At 45.2% G+C, this 21,718-nt stretch overlaps 1 protein-coding gene across 7 annotated transcripts in view; it reads left to right on the forward strand.

Moving 5' to 3' along the window:
* smarca1 (SNF2 related chromatin remodeling ATPase 1) overlaps positions 1–21,718 on the forward strand; it is a 123,358-nt gene that overhangs the window by 88,620 nt on the left and 13,020 nt on the right. For 4 of the 7 annotated variants that reach the window (XM_085999183.1, XM_085999192.1, XM_085999216.1 and 1 more), the window contains 5 exons: positions 31–179; positions 890–1,006; positions 1,187–1,216; positions 10,123–10,233; positions 20,536–20,649. In XM_085999183.1, the coding sequence (XP_085855309.1) occupies positions 31–179; positions 890–1,006; positions 1,187–1,216; positions 10,123–10,233; positions 20,536–20,649 (521 nt within the window). Of the gene's footprint in view, positions 1–30; positions 180–889; positions 1,007–1,186; positions 1,217–10,119; positions 10,234–20,535; positions 20,650–21,718 lie in introns of all 7 variants that reach the window. The other 3 variants (XM_085999210.1, XM_085999225.1, XM_085999202.1) reach the window with 2 other exon arrangements.

Raw genomic sequence — 21,718 nt, forward strand, 5'->3', positions numbered from 1 at the left:
CAGACATTTGACATTGCTTTATTTTATTAGGGAGGCTAATTGACCAACAGGCCAACAAACTAGGCAAGGATGAAATGCTGCAAATGATTCGCCATGGTGCTACCCATGTCTTTGCCACCAAAGACAGTGAACTAACAGATGAAGACATTGACACTATACTGGAGAGAGGAGAAAAGAAGGTACCAACACCACATTGTTTCTTGAGTCCAGGTTTTCCTGCTCTTTAAGTTCTAACAGTTAGCAACTATAATGTTCATTTTTATTCATTTTTTGGTGTGTGAATGCAGTGGTCACAATGGTGAGGGATATTAGTGCTTGGAAATTAAGTATTTTCTAGCACAGGCACTGGTGCCAGCTGAAATGTGACACCGGGCATAGAGTGTTGACATATTACCTGACTGGACGGAAGAGATCCCATCTGAGCCTGATGCTGTCATCGTCCACACATGCTTTCCAGCAAGGGTTGCTGGCTAGTGATTAGGAGCAGGAATCCTGGCTGATCTTTTCCCCCCTTGCTAATGAAGGAGTGCTGAAGCTAATAGTAGTGCTCTGCTGCCATCCCAGCTAACACAGGCCAGGGATCAGACCTGAGACTTTCTTGGTCTGCATGACTGGGCCATTCACTGTTTAATTAGTTAGGCCATCAAGGGAGCCACATTTTGTTTTTTGGCATAATGAACTTCTTGTGCATCCTTGACTTGACTCTTAATGCAGTGCACTACATACACTGCCGAAATCTCTGAAGTACACGTTTTTACATTTATTTTCTTTCTCTCTCTTTGTCTTTTTAATGACATTGCTTTTTCATTTCTTGGAGCCCGTCCTTATTGATGGTTTTACAGTGCAGTCTGAAAATATTTTATCAAATGAAATTATTTTTTCTATACAGACAGCTGAACTGAAAGAACGTTTGCAAAATCTTGGTGAGAATTCCCTTCGATCGTTTACTATGGAAACAGAAAGTTTATATAGTTTTGAAGGTGAAGATTACAGAGGAAAACAGAAGGTATGGCTGTGTTATTTGCTTTGAGTTTAACGCTCAGTTTCATTAGTGCATTTACATTTTTTTCTTTAAACAATTTACGTTGATAATACTGTTGAATTTCTTTTGAATATGTGACTTTTTAAATGAGTTTTAACTCCTCGAGCTTGTCAATGCTGCAGAATAAAACTATTTCTATTTCAGGCAACCAGTATTGGCATCAAGCAGTCCCAGGTATAGCATGTTTAGATGCACAGTAAAATTCCCCCCGACTGCACCAATGTAAAAGATTTCCATTTATCGCACTAAGTATTCTGTAACCTCTCTAAAGATGCAGTTATATTGTCACTTTCATATTGCAAAGTGACTTCGGGTGTGCATAAATGCAAAAGTGACAGTATAACAAAACTATTGAGCTCACTAACACCACGCTGTTTAAAAAGGCTGTCTTGTATTGGTTTTAGTTATCATCAAATGCAATACACTTCCATCAAGGGACCGATTGTTAACTTAATACTGAGCTATGGGCAGCTTATGCTGCGGACACAAGCCCGCTAGCAACTGGACTGACATTACCTGAACTCATTTTATGTAAATTATAGAATGATACAGCACAGAAGGAGGCCATTTGGCCCATCGTGCCTGTGCCAGCTCTTTGGTAGAGCTATCCGATTAGTCCCACTCCCCTGCTCTTTCCCCAGAGCCGTCAGACAGAGGAGACTCTCATCAGGATTTTGGCCACCCAACTCTTGACAACCCTGCAACATTTAAATGATAGCGGGGGGTGGGGGACAGGGAGACCAGACAATTTCCCCACCTACCGCCTCTAGTGCCACCGACCCAAGGGGGGGGTGGCGGTACTCCCTGGGCCAGCAATGGAAAGCAACTGTTGGATGGAAAGGGCCTGGTAGTGGGCTCTCTCCCTCTCGTCAGACCTCATATCCGTACCAAGGGTCCTTTTGGCTCCTGCTGACCCTGTTTTAACAAATTTTTAAACAAAATCTTTGGAGGCTTCTGCCCTCTTTAAACCTGGCTCCTGCTCCTCGACACACTGCAGTGGATGCCATGCTGCAGTGCCACAGAATCTTTCTGCCCAGCAACTGTGGGCTTCCTATGTATGGCAGGGATCCCACTGGGAGGCTATTCTGTATATTTAATCACCTTGATTCAAGGAGATGGTTTAGGGTCATGGCAGGATTGGGACAACTGATGGAAAATCCACCCTAACCCAGAGCAGTGGAAGAAGTAGCTGGTGAAAGCAGCTGCAGTTTGTCATGTAGAGTGTGTAGGGAGAGTAAGAGGGGATATGGAGCAAAAGGGTGTGAAGAAACCCTGCACAATGTCCCTGCAAGTGTTGGCACTCACCACGACTATGACTCCACCACCGCCCCCCCCCCCCCCCCCCCCGGTCCATGATGGCCGGCATGTTTTCTTCCAAAGGGGAGAGGGTGTGCAGGCAGGCTCGGCTATTTCCGGTGGCAGCCCCCCGGCGCAGGTTGTGCGCAACCTTCTCCTGTGAGGAAAGAAGGGAGTGTGACAGGACAGCCTGAAGTGTTTCGAGAATATTGCCTTTAAGAGGTGGCGGCTGCCTTCAGGATTTCCTGCCGCCCGCCCCCAAACAGGCGTGCAGCCAATGAAACGTACGGGTAGTGCTGGCTGCATGCTGGAATCATTTTACCGTAATGAGGTTTCAGCTTGAATTTAACGTGTTGCCTGGAACCACGTGAACAGGCTCGTGCAGAGCATGTCCCAGCCCCTGCACACCCATTTCCCGGTGCGATCGAGGCCACTGTGTTCTCAAATATAACCTCCCTCTAGTGGTGCAAACAATGTACAGCACTCTTCAGTATATTCCATGCCTTATTTTCTTCTATACATTTTCCTCAGCAGCATTGTTTTCAAAGGTTATTCTGAAGTAGTGCTATTTTAATTTTTACAAAAATACTTTCACGTACCATGTGAATATTGACCACTTGACATCTGGTGCAGTTACATCTTGTTGCAAAGTATGTTGGCCCATTTTGTTTATTTGCTTAAATATTGGCTTTTAAAAAATTTTCCTAGTTGAGCTGAAGTTTGGTTATAATGGCAATAACCCCCCATTGTCCAAGATATTGCTTCCGTAGCTTGCAAAATCCTCCCAAGATTGTGGAAATTTACAGATACTCCCTTCCTGAAGCCTGTCAAATCCAACTGTCTAAAATGATAGCGGAAAATAAGCTAAAATGCAGCTAAAGGCCAGAGTTTCACAGAAAATGGAATCTGGGCAAATTTATGACGTGTTATTTGTACTGCATTATGGTTGGGCAGATGCAGTTTATGTGGATTAGCCACTTCAACTATAAGTGGCATGCCCTGTATTTTAATTTGTAGCACTTATCAAACCCTATTCCATTAATGGAATGCTACAATAATTGGTGACAGTTGAGCTATTATAAGACTTGGCTTCAAGATGTGTGTTTCTGATCTGAAGTATAAATGTAAAAAACCCCATAAACATCTTGAGCATAACACATGTCTGTTGGTGTCGCACTTCAGCCAGAAGTTAAATCATCATTGGCTCAAGTAACCACTTATCTGTTAAGTTATTAATCAAAATCTGATTGATTTAAAGTTGAATAAATCAAAGGCGTTCTATTCACCCTCAGCTGGTAGTAGACAGTAGTGGTAATGAATCAGTAACCAGCACAAAGCCGAAGAATCCAATTGCTCAATTTGTTTTTCAAAGCTGTCATTCATAAATTAGCAAGTACTATAAAACCAGCCAAATTGCTCATTTTATTCAGTCAATGCTAACAATTACATTTCAAACATACTAAGAACATTAAAAATTGCTTAATTAAAAAAAAAAAAAATCACTAAACTTAACCATAAAGTGGCACCAAAATTTTTCCAACACCACAATGCATCCAGGCTCTATGTATAATTTCCCTCCACATACTTCACTGTTTCTGTATCCAATCTAAACTTGAAAATTGGGCATGCTTATAGGAATCCATATAACGGACTATAATTTCTAGAAACCAGCACACAGCTGTGGCATTCTTCTTTCCTACTCACTTTGGCATTGGTCCTGGCCCCATTTTGATCCCCATTCCCACTTTTGCTTGTGTTCCTATTCACACTGTGCCTTTTGCTGCCTCTCACTCTTGCTCCTGATCTCATTCATGTTTGTGTATTTCCTCCCGCTCCTGCTGGTGTTTTGGCACCCAATCCCATCTGGCTCCTGCTCCCACTCCAGCTTGTTTTCTCGCTCCCACTTGCATTCTGCCTCCCAGTCCTGCTCTTGCTGATTTTCATGCTGCTCCTGCCGGCTTTCTGCCTTCCAGTTCCCCCTTGAACTCTTAGGCTGCTTCTGGTACCGGCTCTCGTTCCCAATGGTGCCATACCCCCAACCAATGTTCCCTGTAATTTATTTTTCCGTGTGCGGGCCCCTTAACTGGCTGCATGGCCCATTCAAATCTTCGTGCATGCGCGGTTATTCCCATTAAACAGCCGGTGAGCGACCTGCGCCGGGACCTCTAGACCGTGGCCGCGCAGCTCAACGAGAACGTTGCCCCCAACATCCCACCCAATAAGACCACAGCAAGAATTGCCATCTGTGCCTGCGCACATCCTCACAGCCTTTGTCCATGGTTAAACCACCCTAGTTTCTTCTAATCCACAAGAAATCAACTTCTATAATGAGACTGTCATTGGGTCTCACACTCATAATAAATATGTTTTGAACTGCCATTGTGGGATACTTGTGCAAATATTGGGTTCTGTTATTTTAGTGGAAGGGTTAACTCATTTAAAGTAAATGGGATAATGGGCTGAATCTTCACTCTCAAGCGGGTGGGTTGGGGTCATGTCAGAGGTTAAAATGCAAAAAGCCTGAAACTGGAACCTGCCTCGAACCCGCCCACTTTCAGTTTTAATGGAGGCGGGACGAGGGGCAGGCGACCAATCCGCTTACGGGAAACAAATTGGTCATTTAAATATTATAATGACCAACTGCCTTCAGTTTAGCAGTCATTCTATTTTTAATTCATTTTGCCTGGGTTTCTCAGCTGTCGGGAAAACCGCAGGTTCAAGGAAGTGGGAAGGGCTGAATCCATAAGGTAAGTGCCTTTACAGCACTGCTTGTGGGCCAGGAGGAGCAGGAGTGTTTCCTCCAGGCCCAACAAGCTACCCAGTAAACCCCCTCCACCAGGCCCCACCCCAGACCTCCATAGGACCCCCCTGTGCGATCGGGACGCACCCCACCGCCACCAGCTCTCTCACTCGCCCACTACACCTACCTACTCTCGTAGGCTGCGGCCTTGTACTGCAGGCTTCCCGACTGAAAGACCTCCAGCCTGTCAATCAGGCTGCCGGTGGTCGGGAACCTAACAGAAAAATATTTAAAGGTGTCCTGCGCAATGCTCCCTGCAAAAATTTTTGGGGGGGCGCATGGCCCATTCAAAATTCTGCGCATGTGCATTTTTTTTTCAATTTAAAAGCTGGCTCACCGGCTGCGCGGGACCCGTAGAGCGCTACACGGCCATGTGGCTGCGCAGCTTAAAGGTAACATTGGTCCTGCATTCTTCCGGGTTTCCCGACCTCACAACAGCCCTCCTGCATGGAACTTGCCTCTGGGCTAAAATCCAGGCCAACATCTCTGCTGATAGTGAGAAGAGGAATTTTAGACTAAGTCAGTAAGCAATGGCTAGCATTTAAAGAATTAATACATAATTTACAACATATATACATTCCTTAAAGGCACAAAAACAACACGGGAAAAGTGGTCCAACCATGGCTAACAAGAGAAGTTAAAGATAGTATTATATCAAACGTAGAGGTTTATAATGTTGCCAAAAAGAGGAGTAAGCCTGAGGATTGGGAGGTTTTTAGAATTCAGCAAAGGAGGACCAAGAAATTGATAAGGAAAGAGAAAATAGAATATGAGAGTAAACTAGTGAGAGACATAAAAACATTCTGTAAAAGCTTCTATAGGTATGTAAAAAGGCAAAGATTAACAGAAGTAAATGTGGGTCCCTTACAGGCCAAGACAGGAGAAATTATAATGGGGAATAAGGAAATGGCAGAGAAATTAAACAAATACTTGGGCTGCAATTTTTCTGGTCGATGCGGCTTGGGGGCGGGACCGCTGCCTTCCGGGTTCCAGTCCCGCCCCAGTGACGTCCGACGCACAGACGTGATTTTGCGTCGGTTGGCCTTGTTAAGCCCGCCCTGCGGCCAATTACAAGGAAGCCGGTGTCAGATGACATCAGTTGATGTCGTCATCTGCCGGTTTTCTTAAAGGGGCCCCACACACTTTTTTTTGACAGCATTGAGGTGCTGCAAACACTGACAATCACTGTACAAATGTGAGCCCTTGGACCCAGGCTCTCCAGTGACTCCCTCCTTAGGCTAGAACAGATGGCAGCTGCAGATGAGGTTACAGAAGCGATCTGTCACTGGTGAGAGAGGTTCTCCCAATGAGGAGGGACTACATAAACAATTCAAAACTTGTCACCTACAGAAAAGTCTCTAAATACAGTAAAAATTATTTTCCCAACATTTTCTTACCCCCTGAAACTCACCAGTGTACTATTGGATCCTTCATACTACTTCTGCAGCTGTCATCAATGCACAAACATTACAGTAGACCCACAGCACGCCACACTTACCTGACGTGGTGTCCAGACGTCTGAAGCCCGCAGTAGACCTGTCAAAATTGCAAAAAGCCTCTTAACTGCCTGTTAACAAGCAGTTAAGTGCCTATAATCATCTTCCCGCCGCGAGGTATCGGGTCCATGCGCAAATTGGGGACCCGACACTTGGGAAGATTATCTGGAAGCGGGTTGACAGCGGGTTTCCGACCCGCTGTCAATCTTTGTGATTTTGCTGGATGTCCCGCCTCCAAACCTGCCCCCTGAGCGCCGGCAAAATTCCCCCCTTTGTGTCTGTCTTCACGGAAGAAGACGCAAAAAACTTCCCAGAAATAGTGGAGAACCAAGGGTCTAGCGAGAATGAGGAACTGAAAGAAATTAGCATAAGTAAAAAATAGTACTGGAGAAATTAATGGGACTCAAAGCCGATAAATCCCCTGGACCTGATGGCCTACATCCTCGGGTTTTGAAAGAGGTGGCTATAGAGATAGTGGATGCTTTGGTTGTCACCTTCCAAAATTCCATAGATTCTAGAACGGTTCCTGCGGATTGGAAGGTAGCAAATGTAACCCCACTACTTAAGAAAGGAGGGAGAGAGAAAACGGGGAACGACAGACCAGTTAGACTGACATCAGTAGTAGGGAAAGTGCAAGAATCTATAATTAATGACGTAATAACAGGGCACTTAGAAAATAATAATAGCATTGGGCAGAGTCAACACGGATTTATGAAAGGGAAATCGTGTTTGACAAATCTGTTGCAGTTTTGAGGTTGTAACTAGCTGAATAGATAAGGGGGAACCAGTGGATGTGGTGTATTTGGATTTTCAGAAGGCATTTGATAAGGTGCCACACAAGAGGTTATTAAACAAAATTAAGGCTCATGGGATTGGGGGTAATATACTAGCATGGATTGAGGATTGACTAACGGACAGAAAACAGTCAGAATAAACGGATCATTTTCGGGTTGGCAGGCTATAACTAGTGGGGTACCGCAAGGATCCGTGCTTGGGCCTCAGCGATTTACAATCTATATCAATGATTTGTATGAGGGGACCAAATGTAATATATCCAAGTTTGCTGATGATACAAAGCGGGGTGGGAATGTAAGTTGTGAGGAGGATGCAAAGAGGCTTCAAGGGGATATAGACAGGCTAAGTGAGTGGGCAAAAACAGGGCTTGATATGGAAGATGCAGGGAGAATGTTTCCCCTGGCTGGGGAGTCTAGAACTAGGGGTCACAGTCTGAGAATAAGTGCTCAGCCATTTAGGACTGAGATGAGGAGAAATTTCTTCACTCGGAGGGTAGTGAATCTTTGGAATTATCTACCCTGGAGGGCTGTGGAGGCTCAGTTGTTGAGTATATTCAAGACGGAGATTGATAGATTTTTGGATATTAAGGGAATCAAGAGACATGGGGATAGTGCGGGAAAGTGACGTTGAGGTAGAAGATCAGCCATGACTTTATTGAATGGTGGAGCAGGCTCGAGGGGCCAAATGGCCTACTCCTGCTCCTATTTCTTATGTTCTTATGTTCATGTGCTAGTATCCCACGGTGTAATTTCAAGGTGCATTACTTCTGTTGTTATAAACCAATGAATTATCCAACTCACCGTGAACAACACCTCAGGTGATTCAGTAATCTTTACTCAATTCCTTTATGTATGAAATTCTATTCCTCCAGTAAATTTTCAAGTTTTTTTAAAAAAGAAGGCAGATCATATGTGGCTACATAATACTCAGTGTTTGTGTTTCGGTTTATTTAGTTTAGAGGTTACAGGGAAAAATCTTAAATTTAAATCATGCTTTAATATTGTACCAGCGTGTTTCTTGTCTACTTCTCTTAGTTTGTCATCTCAAATTGCTGCTGTAGTTTGTTTACCTAGTGCTGTATAGTTTGAAATGGTCTGTAATGTCAGCCACGGCTGAGTGGCAGCAGTCTCGTCTCTGAATGAGAAGATTGGGGGGGTTCCCACTGCAGGGACTTGAGCACAGAATCTAGGCTGACACTTTCTTTTCAGTCCTTCTTTTCCTTTCCCTTTTGTAAAGTAAAACCATTGTTTTTCTGCCCAGAAAACCTAACTGATGAAGTTTCAGAATTGATGGAGTTTGAGATAGTGTTGCCACTATGATTGCAGTAAAGTGTAATGGCGGGTGTGTGAAATTTTTGTACTATAGCCACTTGAAATATGAAAAACACCCATCAGCATAATTATAGATTCTGTCCTTACAAACATGGATTGTGTTTGGAGAGGAAGCATTTTGAGGTATAAAACAATAGATTGAAGTATTGCTGATTACAGGTCTGTCACGTGTTGGTAACGGTGGGAACAATTTGAGGTAATGGTTTGAGTATCACTCAAGAACTGTACCACACATTAAAACATATTGATTTATATGTGCAATCTTTGTAATAGTTTATTGTTACAAAGATGTAATGTACAAATGCACTTCAATACAGTGTTATTGGGGGTGATTTTCAGCTGCCGCTTGCCTGTTTTTCACCTAGGCCCAGTTGTACCAGACGTTGAATGGCCTTACCAGCGGTCCTTAAGCTGCTCCAAGTACAGCCTGGGAAAATTTTGGAGAGGAAATTCTTGTGGAGGCCCAGAGAAGCAGGAGTTCTCCTCCAGGCTCCACAAAACTACAGCGTTCATTGCCGGCTCGTTCCCGCACCTTTCCTTTTCCCCCCCCCCCCCCCCCACTCGCCTCGTGGGATTGGCTCTCCCCCAACAGGCCTGACCTGCCGGCTGGCTCTGTACAGAAACCCAACGATTTTTGGCCTTTCAAAGCCAGCGGGCTGCAGTGGAGCACCCATTTGGTGCCCACAGCTTGTTGGTTAAATCCAAATGAGGCCCGAAGCCGAAAATGGTTCAGGCATTCCGCCGGTGGGCACTGTGGGCGCACCACCAACTTGGTGCCCGTTTTGGGCTGAAGTTAAAAATTACACCTATCATCTTGGGCACATGACAAAAGAAACAGCAATGTTGGATTTAAAATCTGTCACAAGTTGCATTATACATACAGATATCACAGAATCACAGAAACCTCACAGTACAGATAGAGGCCATTTCGGCCCATCGAGCCTGCACCGACACATATCCCTCCTGATCCCTGTAACCCCTACACCAACACATATCCCACCCTATCCCCGTAACCCCACGTATTTAATCCCCCTAACACTAAGGGTCAATTTTTATTATAGCCAATCAACCTAACCCGCACATCTTTTGGACTGTGGGAGGAAACCGGAGCACCCGGAGAAAACCCACGCAAACACGGGGAGAATGTGCAAACTCCACACAGACAGTCACCCGAGGCCGGATTCGAACCCGGGTCCCTGGCGCTGTGAGGCAACAGTGCTAACCACTATGCCACCGTGCTGCCCACTATGGTGGCATAGATATACAGTATAGCAAATACAATTTGATAATTTAATGATTTTGGCACCATTTTTAAATGCACAGTATTAACGAAAATGTTCTGTTATATTTTGTAATAAGCAGATTGGTTTGACAGAGTGGATTGAACCGCCTAAACGAGAGCGCAAAGCCAATTATGCAGTGGACGCATATTTCCGAGAAGCTTTACGTGTCAGTGAACCAAGAGCCCCAAAGGTAAAGCAGCGTATAAAACTGTTTACAAAGCCTTCCTCAGGGGAAAGATTACTACTTTGAATTCAAAATTACTTCAGCCTGATGGTGTTTAAGAAGATGTTTTAAACCACTGAGTGGTCCAAAAGCACAAAAATAAAATAAGCAAACATTTTGTAATGTGATCGCATAGTTCCTGTGTACCTTAGCCACCTTCATATCCTCAGAGTATGCTCATATGGATGATAGGAGAGGTTTTCCTCTGTGCACCTACTGTAATAAAATTGTAAACCTTTTTTTATAAAGAATGGGTTTGTGATTTTGTTACATCCAGTGCACAGGGAAAATCTTCCTACACTGTTCATTTGAATTACATCTCAGGACATTGGAAGCATTATGATTCCTGACAGAGATAGTAAAGACTTCCTGTTTTATATCCGATTGTGGTTGGTATTGGAATAAAATACTATTCATAAAAAAAGGATCTGTCAGTTACTACATTCTTGTTCTTTGGAATTTTTCTCTCAAAACCTCCTCATGCTATCTCCCTTATTTCAAAAGCCTTCTTGCACTTTTATCTTTGACTGTGCCATTGGTCCCCATGGCTCTCCCAACTCTCTTATCTCCTGCTCTGTTGCCTTTTATCTTCCTTGTAAAGCATTCCCCCCCAGTGTTCTTCGATATGATGAGCACTGTATAAATGTAAGTTTTTATTTCATGAAATGTTTAAAAAAAAAAAAAAACTGCACTATTGTCTGAGCAGAGGGAGCATTGCAGGACATCCTTGGGTTGAAACAGTGAAACCGAATCATCAGAATTCAGACCTGGTATACCCCTGCCCCATAACATATAATTGCCCTATAAGCTCCTTTTTAATTTTTATTCTAACATTTTTGGGGTACTGTATTCTCCATAACTCCTGTCCGTGGTTGCCAGGAATTTTGCCCAATTTGAACTTGCCGTTGACTGCAATAGAAAGGAAAATCAGGTGTGGTGTATAACAGGTGGCTGATCCGATATTGTCCGTTTTACACCATCAACAAAAGTTTAGAATTAACCTCGGTATCTCCTTTAATCATTTCTAAATCTAGTCCCATCTCCTGATCACTGTCCAATTTAGCTTTCTCTGCCCCTTTTCTATTTGAAGCACCTTGGGATGTTTCACTGCATTAACGGTGCTTTTACAAGTACAGGAAACTTTGTGCTATCCGGCACCCACGGGACCGAGCTGCTGCCGTTGCCTCAAAACTTCCGGATAGACCAGCGTCAATGTTATCAGATAGGAGCTTTTCATCTCCGTATCTGACAACGAAGACTGTTGCTTAGCAACAGCTTGTCAACACTCGGCCCGTGGCTTGGAAGCATCTCTGAAACTGTTGCTAAGATACAGAGACACCTTCCAGAGCCTGCCGTATCTGACCACAAACACTGTTGCTCAGCAACAGCTTGTAAACACTCAGCCCAGTAGCTTGGAAGCGTCTCTGAAGCTGTTGCTAAGCTACAAAGACGCTTTCCAGAGCCTGCCTGTGAAAAGAATGCTAGGAGAAGAAAAAAAACCTAACCAAAACGGCTGCTGATTTCTGCCGTTAGATCGAAGCTGCCGGACATTCAACCTCCGGATAGTACAAAGTTTCCTGTACTATGTTTCACTGCTGTTGTACCGTGAAGTGATACATTGCTGATTCCCTGGGAGATCTTGACTTCTATCCAAGTATTGGGTGGCATTAAAAGCAGGGCCCTTCATCATGGAGTTGTTCTTTTACTCCCTTGAGGACAATCTCTCCCTAACTTTCAAACCTCACTGGGTTCACCCCGCCCTGCTTTGGGAATTTTCTCAGTGGACGTACCAGTCCCTACCCTGTCTTTTTATGGTGTTTCACTGCCTACTTACCACATCATTCACTGTTCCCTGTGGTTCTCCTAAACCACTTCACCTTGCTAACTGTCTTCTCATCTTAAGAAACCTCCTAAAAACCTATTTCTTCAATTGTGCCTTTGATTCCCTCCTTCCTCCCTCCCTAAATTCTTGCACTTCCCTTTTGATGTCCATCTCTCCTCTGTTTATAAAAAAAAAAAGTTGTCCCTTTTCTCTGAGCGATATTATATAAATGTGATTTATTACCCAGCCTGGTTTTTGACTGCTCCTTAGTGGGCAGGCACAAAGCGATCTTGGCAGAGGTCCTGGGTTAACATGTGTCCACCTCCATTGGGGTTTGGAGAGTGCTTCCAGGTAAAAATGCTTGCGATTACATTAAAAATGAATGTGACTATTCTGATACATTAAAAGGTACTTAATGATTGGAATTGTGATCTAATTTGGTTGGTTGCTTCCCTGTAATTCACAACAAAATAGATGAATTAATAGCGCAGATGGAAATTAATAGGTTTGATCTAATAGCCATTACGGAGATGTAGGGCTCGATTTTAATGAAGGAGGCGGGTTGACGGCGGGCCCACTGTTTGGCGACTTCCAGACGCGCTCCCGTTTGACGCCGCCCTGCGGATGAGATTTTAAGTTGATTGGCCTCGTTACGGCTGTGCGGGTCCCTCCAGGCAATTGCTTGCAGAGTGTCAGATTCTCGCCTTTGATGACCCGTTGTTTCAGTAAAGATTTAAAAGGGCTATGTTCTCTTTGCAGAAGCATTAGCTTTTTTCTGTTAAAAGTGCTGGCTGCTGCAGGAATGGCAGCGCCAAAAACGAAGGCTGCACCCAGGTCCAATGAAAGCTCCCTCCATGCTCTTGTGGAGGGAGTTATAGAAACATAGAAGATAGGAGCAGGAGTAGGCCATTTGGCCCCTCGAGCCTGCTCCGACATTCAATGCGATCATGGCTGATCATCCAAATTCAGTACCCTGTCCCTGCTTTCTCCCCATATCCCTTGATCCTTTTAGCCTTAAGAAATATATCCAACTCCTTCTTGAATATATTTAATGAATTGGCCTGTGGTAGAGAATTCCACAGGTTCACCACTCTCTGGGTGAAGAAATTCCTCCTCATTTCTGTCCTAAATGGCTTACCCCTTATCCTTAGACTGTGACCCCTGGTTCTGGACTCCCCAACCATCGGGAACATCCTTCCTGCATCTAGTCTGTCCAGTCCTGTCAGAATTTTATAAGTTTCAATGAGATCCCCTCTCATTCTTCTAAACTCCAGCGAGTATAAGCCCAATCGACCCAATCTCTCCTCATACGTCATTCCTGCCATCCCAGATATCAGCCTGGTGAATCTTCGCTGAACTCCTTCCATGGCAAGAACCTCCTTCCTCAGATAAGGCAACCAAAACTGCACACAATACTCAAGATATGGTCTCACCAAGGCCCTGTACAACTGCAGCAAGACATCATTGTTCCTGTACTCAAACCCTCTCGCTACGAAGGCCAACATACCATTTGCCTTCTTAACCGCCTGCTGCACCTGCATGCTTACCTTCAGCGACTGGTGCACAAGGACACCCAGGTCTCGTTGCACTTCCCCTTCTCCCAATCTATTGCCATTCAGATAATCTGCCTTCCTGTTTTTGACACCAAAGTGGATAACCTCACATTTATTCACGTTATATTGCATCTGCCATGCTTCTGCCCAATCACCCAACCTGTCCAAATCATCCTGGAGTTTCTCGGCATCCTCCTCACAGCACACACGACCACCCAGCTTTGTGTTGTCTGCAAACTTGGAGATATTACATCTAGTTCCCTTGTCTAGATCATTAATATATATTGTGAATAGCTGGGGTCCAAGGACCGATCCCTGCGGTACCCCACTAGTCACTGCCTGCCACTCGGAAAAAGACCCATTCCAACTCTTTGCTTTCTGTCTGCCAACCAGTTCTCTATCCAAGTCAATACCTTGGACGCCAGGAGGTCCTCTTCCTACTATAGGACGTCAGGAGGTCCTCTTCCCTGGAATTGGAAGGAGGAGGCCTCCAGCAAAGCAAGGCGGCTGGGCTGCAAATTGTTGAGGAGGTGTGTTCAAGGTCTGTGTGCAGACGCACATGGGTTCAGTGTCGAAAAAGGTTTAATAATCTGCTGAAATCATCTAAAGTGTAGCCTCTGTGTTCTGGGAAATGGAAGTTCAAGAGTGAGGGCTCAGGGAGAATTCATTTAGAATGTTGGTGGTGACACTGAGCGCAAACCACAGTTTATTGGACAGATGATGCCTGGGGTTTGAGACTGTTGGACTTATATTCATCTCCATGTGCCAGCCATCTGTGGTTGAAGCGTAAGCTTACGTGAATCTGGCATGGCTAAGTGCATCCCTTGCCTGACGGCCAGCAATGTGGTTGCCTGCTGCTGGATTGGCCACATCTGGCCCCGCAAGGAATTGCTCACTGTCCTCATCCTCCTCCTCCTCATCTTCTTCCTCGTCCTCTTCTGAGGAGACTGTGTGCAGGGAGTGGAATCCTTTGCGGTTGGCAAATACAGCTGGGTTGCGATAGGGGGCCCTAATGGCTACATGTGTGCAGTCTATGACGTCCTGCACCATTGGCAAGCCTGCCATATTGGCAAAGCCAACTGCACGTGCGGTCACACATGGGCCATCCGTGGAGAAGTGGATGTAATTGTACGCCTTTGCGAAGAGGGCATTGGTGATCTGCGTGATGCAGATGTGTGCGATCGACTGGGAGAAGCCGCTGATGTCTGCAGCTGATCCCTGGAAGGAGCCCGAAGCAAAGAAGTTGAGTGCGGTGGTGACTTTGACAGCCTCTGGTAAGGAGTGTCCACACGCTCCTCTGGGCTCCAGGTGCTGGTGCTGCATTGCGCAGATGTCAGCGACTACCTCTCACGAAAGTCTCAGCCTCCTTTGGCACTGTTGCTCAGTCATGCTGAGGATGCTGATCCTCTGCCTGTAAACCCTGTGTTGGGGGGTATCTCCTGCGGTGAGCTGCAGCCCTGCGCTGAGGCCCTCCGCCTTGTGCATCATCAGGTGGGTGAGGAGGAGATTGGCGCTCCTGGTGCTGCTGTTGTGGCTGGTTGTGGTGCTGCCGCGGCTGCTCTTCCTCCGAATCTGACGACCAGGATGAGAGGATATAAATGGTTCCTATCCCGTTGCTATAGATTTCAGTTGAGCCCAGAAGCTTGCAAGCACACACTCAAAGTGGCCTGAAATTATTCAAATCAGGTCACACTGCAGATGGGTGTCAGCTTGAACAGTCAAGGTCGGTAGATTTGCAAAATCTTATCCCAAACCTCCAACAACAACGTTGTTGCATTTGAATGTCAGCCATGTTACAAGAGCGCTTTTAAACTGCTGCACCAATGACTACAATTCATGTCCTCAAGAAACTCATCTCCTTGGAGCTGGTCTGTCGCTGGCAAGATGGGAAACAGGAGCCAGAAGCACGAAAAGCAGAAACTACTATAAAAATAGGATTAGCAAGGCAGTTAACAGGCTGTTGACTGCCTTAACTACCTGTCCCACTGTTTCCTGCCGGATCAGTTGGGGAGCGGCTGACCCGACACTCTCAAAAATCAGGTGGAGGCGGGTTCGCAGCCCAACGCCATTATTTCCGATTTTCGCTGCCAACCCGCCTCCAACCACGCCTCCTCAGGGCTATTAAAATTGAGTCCATAGTTCCAAAGTGGCCAAGGTTGGGAACTAAATATTCCAGGATACTTAACTTTTAGAAGAGATAGGCAAAATGGAAAAGGAGGCAGGGTAGCGCTGATAATAAAGGATGGGAAAAAGACAGTAGAGAGAAAGGATCTTAGCTCCAAAGATCAAGAAGTAGAATTCGTTTGGGTGGAGCTAAGAAACAGCAAGAGGCAGAAAACATTGGTGGGAGTTGTTTATAGGCCCCAAACAGTAGTTGTAATGTAGGGCAGATTATAAATCCGGAAATTAGATGCGCTATAACAAGGGTAATACAGTAATCATGGGGGACTTTAATATACATATAGACTGGGCAAATCAAATTTACAGTAAGTGTGGAGGAAAATTCATGGAGTGTATGCAAGATAGTTTTCTAGATCAGTATGTTGAAGAACCAACTAGGGAACAGGCTATTTTAGATCTAGTATTGTGCAATGAGAAAGGGTTAATTAATAACCTTGTAGTAAAAGGGCCTTTAGGGAAGAGTGACCATAATATGAGAGAATTTTATATTGAGTTTGAAAGTGATTTAGTTAAATCCGAAACTAGGGTCTTAAATCTAAACAAAGCAAACTAAGCAAACTATAAGTATGAGGGGCAAGTTGGTTAAGGTAGATTGGGAAACTATGATGGTAGACAAGCAATGGCTAGCATTTAAAGAATTATTACATAATTTACAACAAATATACATTCCTTTAAGGCACAAAAACCCCACAGGAAAAGTGGTCCAACCGTGGCTAACAAGTGAAGTTAAAGATAGTATTAGGTCAAAGGAAGAGGCTTATAATGTTGCCAAAAAGAGTAGTAAGCCTGAGGATTGGGAGAATTTTAGAATTCAGCAAAGGAGAAGCAAGAAATTGATAAAGAAAGTGAAAATAGAATATGAGAGTAAACTAGCAAGAGACATAAAAACAGACTAAAATCTCCTATAGGTATGTAAAAAGGCAAAGATTAACAAAAGTAAACATGGGTCCCTTGCAGGCTGAGACAGGAGAAATTATAATGGGGAATAAGGAAATGGCAGAGAAATTTTTCCGCAAAAAAACTTCCTGGAAATACCGGAGAAACAAGGGTCTAACAAGAATGAGGAACTGAAAGAAATTAGTATTAGAAAAAAAAATAGTAGGAGAAATTAATGGGACTAAAAGCCGATAAATCCCCTGGACCTGATGGCCTACATCCTAGGGTTTTAAAAGAGGTGGCTATAGAGATAATGGATGCTTTGGTTGTCATCTTCCAAAATTCCATAGATTCTAGAACAGTTCCCACGGATTGGAAGGTAGCAAATGTAACCCCACTATTTAAAAGAGGGAGAGAGAAAATGGGGAACTACAGACCAGTTAGCCTGACATCAGTAGTAGGGAAAATGCTAGAATCTATTAAGGACATGATAACAGGGCACTTAGAAAATAATAATAGGATTGGGCAGAGTCAACACGGATTTATGAATAGATAAAGGGGAACCAGTGGATGTGGTGTATTTCGATTTTCAGAAGGCATTCGATAAGGTGCCACACGATTAAACAAAATTAGGGCTCATGGGATTGGGGGTAATATACTAGCATGGATTGGGCATTGGTTAACGGACAGAAAACAGAGAGGAATAAACGGGTCATTTTCAGGTTGGCAGGCTGTAACTAGTGAGGTACCGCAAAGGATCAGTGCTTGGACCTCAGCTGTTCACAATCTATATCAATGATTTGTATGAGGGGACCAAATGTAATGTATCCAAGTTTGCTGATGATACAAAGCTGGGTGGGAATGTAAGTTGTGAAGAGGATGCAAAGAGGCTTCAAGGGGATATAGATAGGCTAAGTGAGTGGGCAAGAACATGGCAAATGGAATATAACGTGGAGAAATGTCCACTTTGGTAGGGAAAAATAGAAAAGCAGAGTATTTTTTAAATGTTGAGAGATTGAGAAATGTTGGGCCCCGATTTTCTGGCCGCCGTCGGGCGGCTTTTCATGCGGCCGGGGGCCGAAAATCGGCGAAAAAGCGGGTCGGGAACCCCCCCCCCGCCTGATTCCCGCCCCGTCCGACTTTCGAACCGCCGTTTCCACGCACCCCGCTTCAGTCCCAGCCGCCGCTGGCGGGACTGCTCGTCGGAGCACTAATCACCAATGATCACCTTGTTAAGGAAGATTTTCCGGGGCAGTTGCGACTTTGGGGCTTTCCCCACATGAAACACGCCTGCGGGGAACCCCGCCGATGAGAGCTGGCGTGAAAACAGCTGGCTTGCTTGCTTGCAGCAGCAGGTCGCTGAGGGCTGAAGAGATTTAAATAGGCAGCATTTGCAGGCTGCAGGACCTTGTTGATCAAGGCTTGGGGGAACTTTTTGAAGCCTTCGGAGCAGCTGTAGAAAGTTGGAGCCTCACACACTTCTCCAGTGTGAGCTCCTGGGAAGCCCCTCTCACCACCCTAACTCAGCGCCCCCTCAACGGAGGCATCTGCCAGAAGCATGGGAGGCCTTTGGTACCTTCCCTTTCTGGCATTAGAGGATCTCCAACAGCAGAGGTGGCAGCAGCAGAACCAGGAACAGCAGGATGAGCACCAGGAGCACCAGGCTGCTGCTCACTCACCTGAAGCTGCACAGGCCAGAAGGGGCCAGCGCTTGGAAGTGGCTTATGAGCACCTTGCTGCGCTTTAGGGGGCCAGTGGGACCCGTTTCTGCACTGGCAGTCCTACTCAGAAGGACTTCCATGAAGATCTGGTTTCTCTGTTCAACAGATGGCCAACGCTCCTCAAGAGATGTCATTCTCTTATGAGCACTCACCATGTTTTCCGTACCCTGGCGAGTTATCTCCTGCATGGAGGTTGCCAACCTTTCCATGGTGATGCGTTCATGCGCCAATGACTCCACAAAGGCTCTGCTCATGGTCGCTATGGACTCCTCCATTCGCTCCACACTCGCAGCGACCCTGGAGACAAAACCTGCCAGAGACTCCTGCATCTGTGCATGGAGATCCATCACCTCTTCTCTTGTGGATGGACCCAGAGGCAGAGGGTCGACATGCAGCGCAGCTGAGCTGAGCTGGCAGAGTCCTGCGCCCTCCGACGAGGACTCTCCACTGCTGTCCCTGTCTCCAGAATCTGCTGAGGCTCACTTGTGAGCTGTGATACACCAGGTGACAACACTACTCTATGCCCCGAAGGTCCCCCTGAGGTGTGAGTGTCTGCGCTGGTGCTGGGTGCGCTTACTTCTGCTGACGCTGCGCCCTCAGAGGTTGGAGCTTCCTCTGAGGAGTCTGGCTGCACAGCCTCTTCCTCCTCCACAGTGAGGACGGGGGCTCTGGATGGTACTGTGGGGGAGTAAAGGAAGGAGTTAGATATGTAATGCCAAGGTTCTTCTGGTGACTCCCAGCGAGTTGGCATCTGCTGACACCTGCATCCATGCAGCATTGGTCTCAGTGGGAGGCCTCTTCCTCCCTGACCTAGGGCAGAGGACCTCCCTGTGGGCCCTAACCCCATCCAATAATGCCTGCAGTGAAGCCTCGTCGAATTTGGAGGCAGCTCGGAGTCTGGCACTGGCCACAGCTGCTGCAGGCTCCTCTGCCATCCTGTATGGTTCGTTTGGAAGCCTTCAGAGGATGCAGTGCTTGCTATGGACCTTGAAAGCACCACAAATGATGACCTCATACTGTGGTGATTTCTGACTCGAATTGGACAATTAGCAAGGCTTCCCACATGCTGGGAATTAATTGGCCACTTGAGGGAAAATTGCGTGGAGCTGGCTGACACTTTTTTATGTGTGTCAGAAACCCCACATTCGGGGAAACCCGACCATTCCCCACACAAGCCGAAAATCGGGGCCTTGGTGTTCAGAGTGACCTGGGTGTCCTTATACATGAATCACTGAAAGTTAACATGCAGGGAAAGCAAATGGTATGTTGGCCTTTATTACAAGAGGATTTGAGTATAAGAGTTAAGACGTCTTACTGCAATTATATAGGGCACCGGTGAGACCACACCTGGAGTATTGGGTACAGTTTTGGTCTCCTTACCTAAGGAAGGATATACTTGCCATAGAGGGAGTACAACAAAGGTTCACCAGACTGATTCCTGGGATGGGGGGATTGTCCTATGAGGAGCGATTGAGTAGACTAGGCCTATATTCTCTAGAGTTTAGAAGAATGAGAGGTGAGCTTACTGAAACATACAAAATTCTTACAGGGCTTGACAGGGTAGATGCAGGGAGGATGTTTCCCCTGGCTGGGGAGTCTAGAACCATGGGTCACAGTCTCAGAATAAGGGGTCGGCCATTTAGGACTGAGATGAGGAGAAATTTCTTCACTCAGAGGGTGGTGAATCTTTGGAATTCTCTACCCCAGAGGGCTGTGGAGGCTCAGTCCTCCCAGTATATTCAAGACAGAGATCGATAGATTTTTGGATATTAAGGAATCAAGGGATATGGAGATAATACAGGAAAGTGGAGTTGAGGTAGAAAATCAGCCATGATCTTATTAAATGGAGGATCAGGCTCGAGGGGCCGAATGGTCACCTCCTGCTCCTGTCTCTTATGTTCTTATGTAATTTAGAAATCTAGGGATTAAGCTTCAAGATCATTTTTCTTTTCTTATAGCGGGCTCTAGAGACGAGCAAAAGAAAAGGATTAAAAACAAAAAATTCAAAGCAGAGCTCTTCCACAAAGTCAAAACCGAGGTCTTTAAATAATATAGTTGTTTGTAAATGCTAGAAGTTTCTGTTCTGATTGTAATCATTGTGTATTATGTATTATAGGCGCCTCGACCTCCGAAACAGCCAAGTATTCAAGATTTCCAGTTTTTTCCACCACGTCTATTTGAACTACTGGAGAAAGAAATCCTTTCTTATAGAAAAAGTATAGGCTACAAGGTATTGCAGTGCAATTGTCTGTCAGTAGAGGTTCTTGGCCGAAACACTTTATGTTGAAGTGTAAGTGACTGATGTGCGATTTTCTGTCATTGTGAAATCTTTTACAGTGCAACTGTAAGAGCTGTATTGCACTGTGGTACAATCAACCTTAACAGCATCGCATCCATTGAAACTCCTTTACATTCGTGTAGGTATCTTAAATCAGGGAAAGTGAAGTTAACCCATCAAGCATGGAGAAGCAGATGGGCTAAGCTTCCCAAACATGATTGAGAGATGCTCCTGTCCCTCAACAATTTGACTACATCTTTCATTTTAATGTTAGCATGCATTTGCATGGGGTGAGCATAGGATTGGGTGAGCTTGTTATGCCCTCGTGTCAAATACCCTCTGATGCTCACCATTGAGGCTCATGCAGGAATAATAGCACTTGGGTGACGTGTTGTACGGCAATCCATACTCATTCAGCTGTGCCCCAGCTTGGGGTCTGTTACTTCGGGCAAAAAGAGAAATTGGGGCGCATCTTCAGCGTGGCCGATTTCTTCTCGCCCCAAAGATGCAACTATGATCCTGGCTGATTTTCTGGTCTCTGCATTTTATAAATATTGGTGATGAGAGCCTAAACTGGGGTTGGTATTTCTGTTGCAAAAAAAAAACTTTACTAAACCTGACCAGTTATAAACTAGTAGTCGCTGTATTTAAATGCAATTTATTCTGTTTGGAAGGCAATTCTTACACATCCCTTTAAAGCAAAGGGGATGATCAGTAGGAGTGTCTGGATCGTTAGTAAAATGTGACATTGTCGGTGAGATTATTTTCTAAAACATGAGATTGGAGAATATGAGAAGTAACAAGAGACTACATGAAAACTGGATAGAAATGTGGACTGGAAAATGATATTGGGGCCACCAGGAGACACTTTCATGGATCAATCCCACTTTCGCATCGTAATACTCGAACAGTTCTCCTTCTAGGAAATGCATCTGGTTTGCAGAACCCAGAAAAAATGTGCATTTTCCTGAAATTTGGAGCTCACCTGTTTTGTGATGGGGGTAGGAACTTTTCCCACTGC

This window comes from Somniosus microcephalus, chromosome 1 (assembly GCF_052327205.1).
Source record: "Somniosus microcephalus isolate GS21.2 chromosome 1, FLI_Smic_1.0, whole genome shotgun sequence".
Classification (NCBI taxonomy): Eukaryota; Metazoa; Chordata; class Chondrichthyes; order Squaliformes; family Somniosidae; genus Somniosus; species Somniosus microcephalus.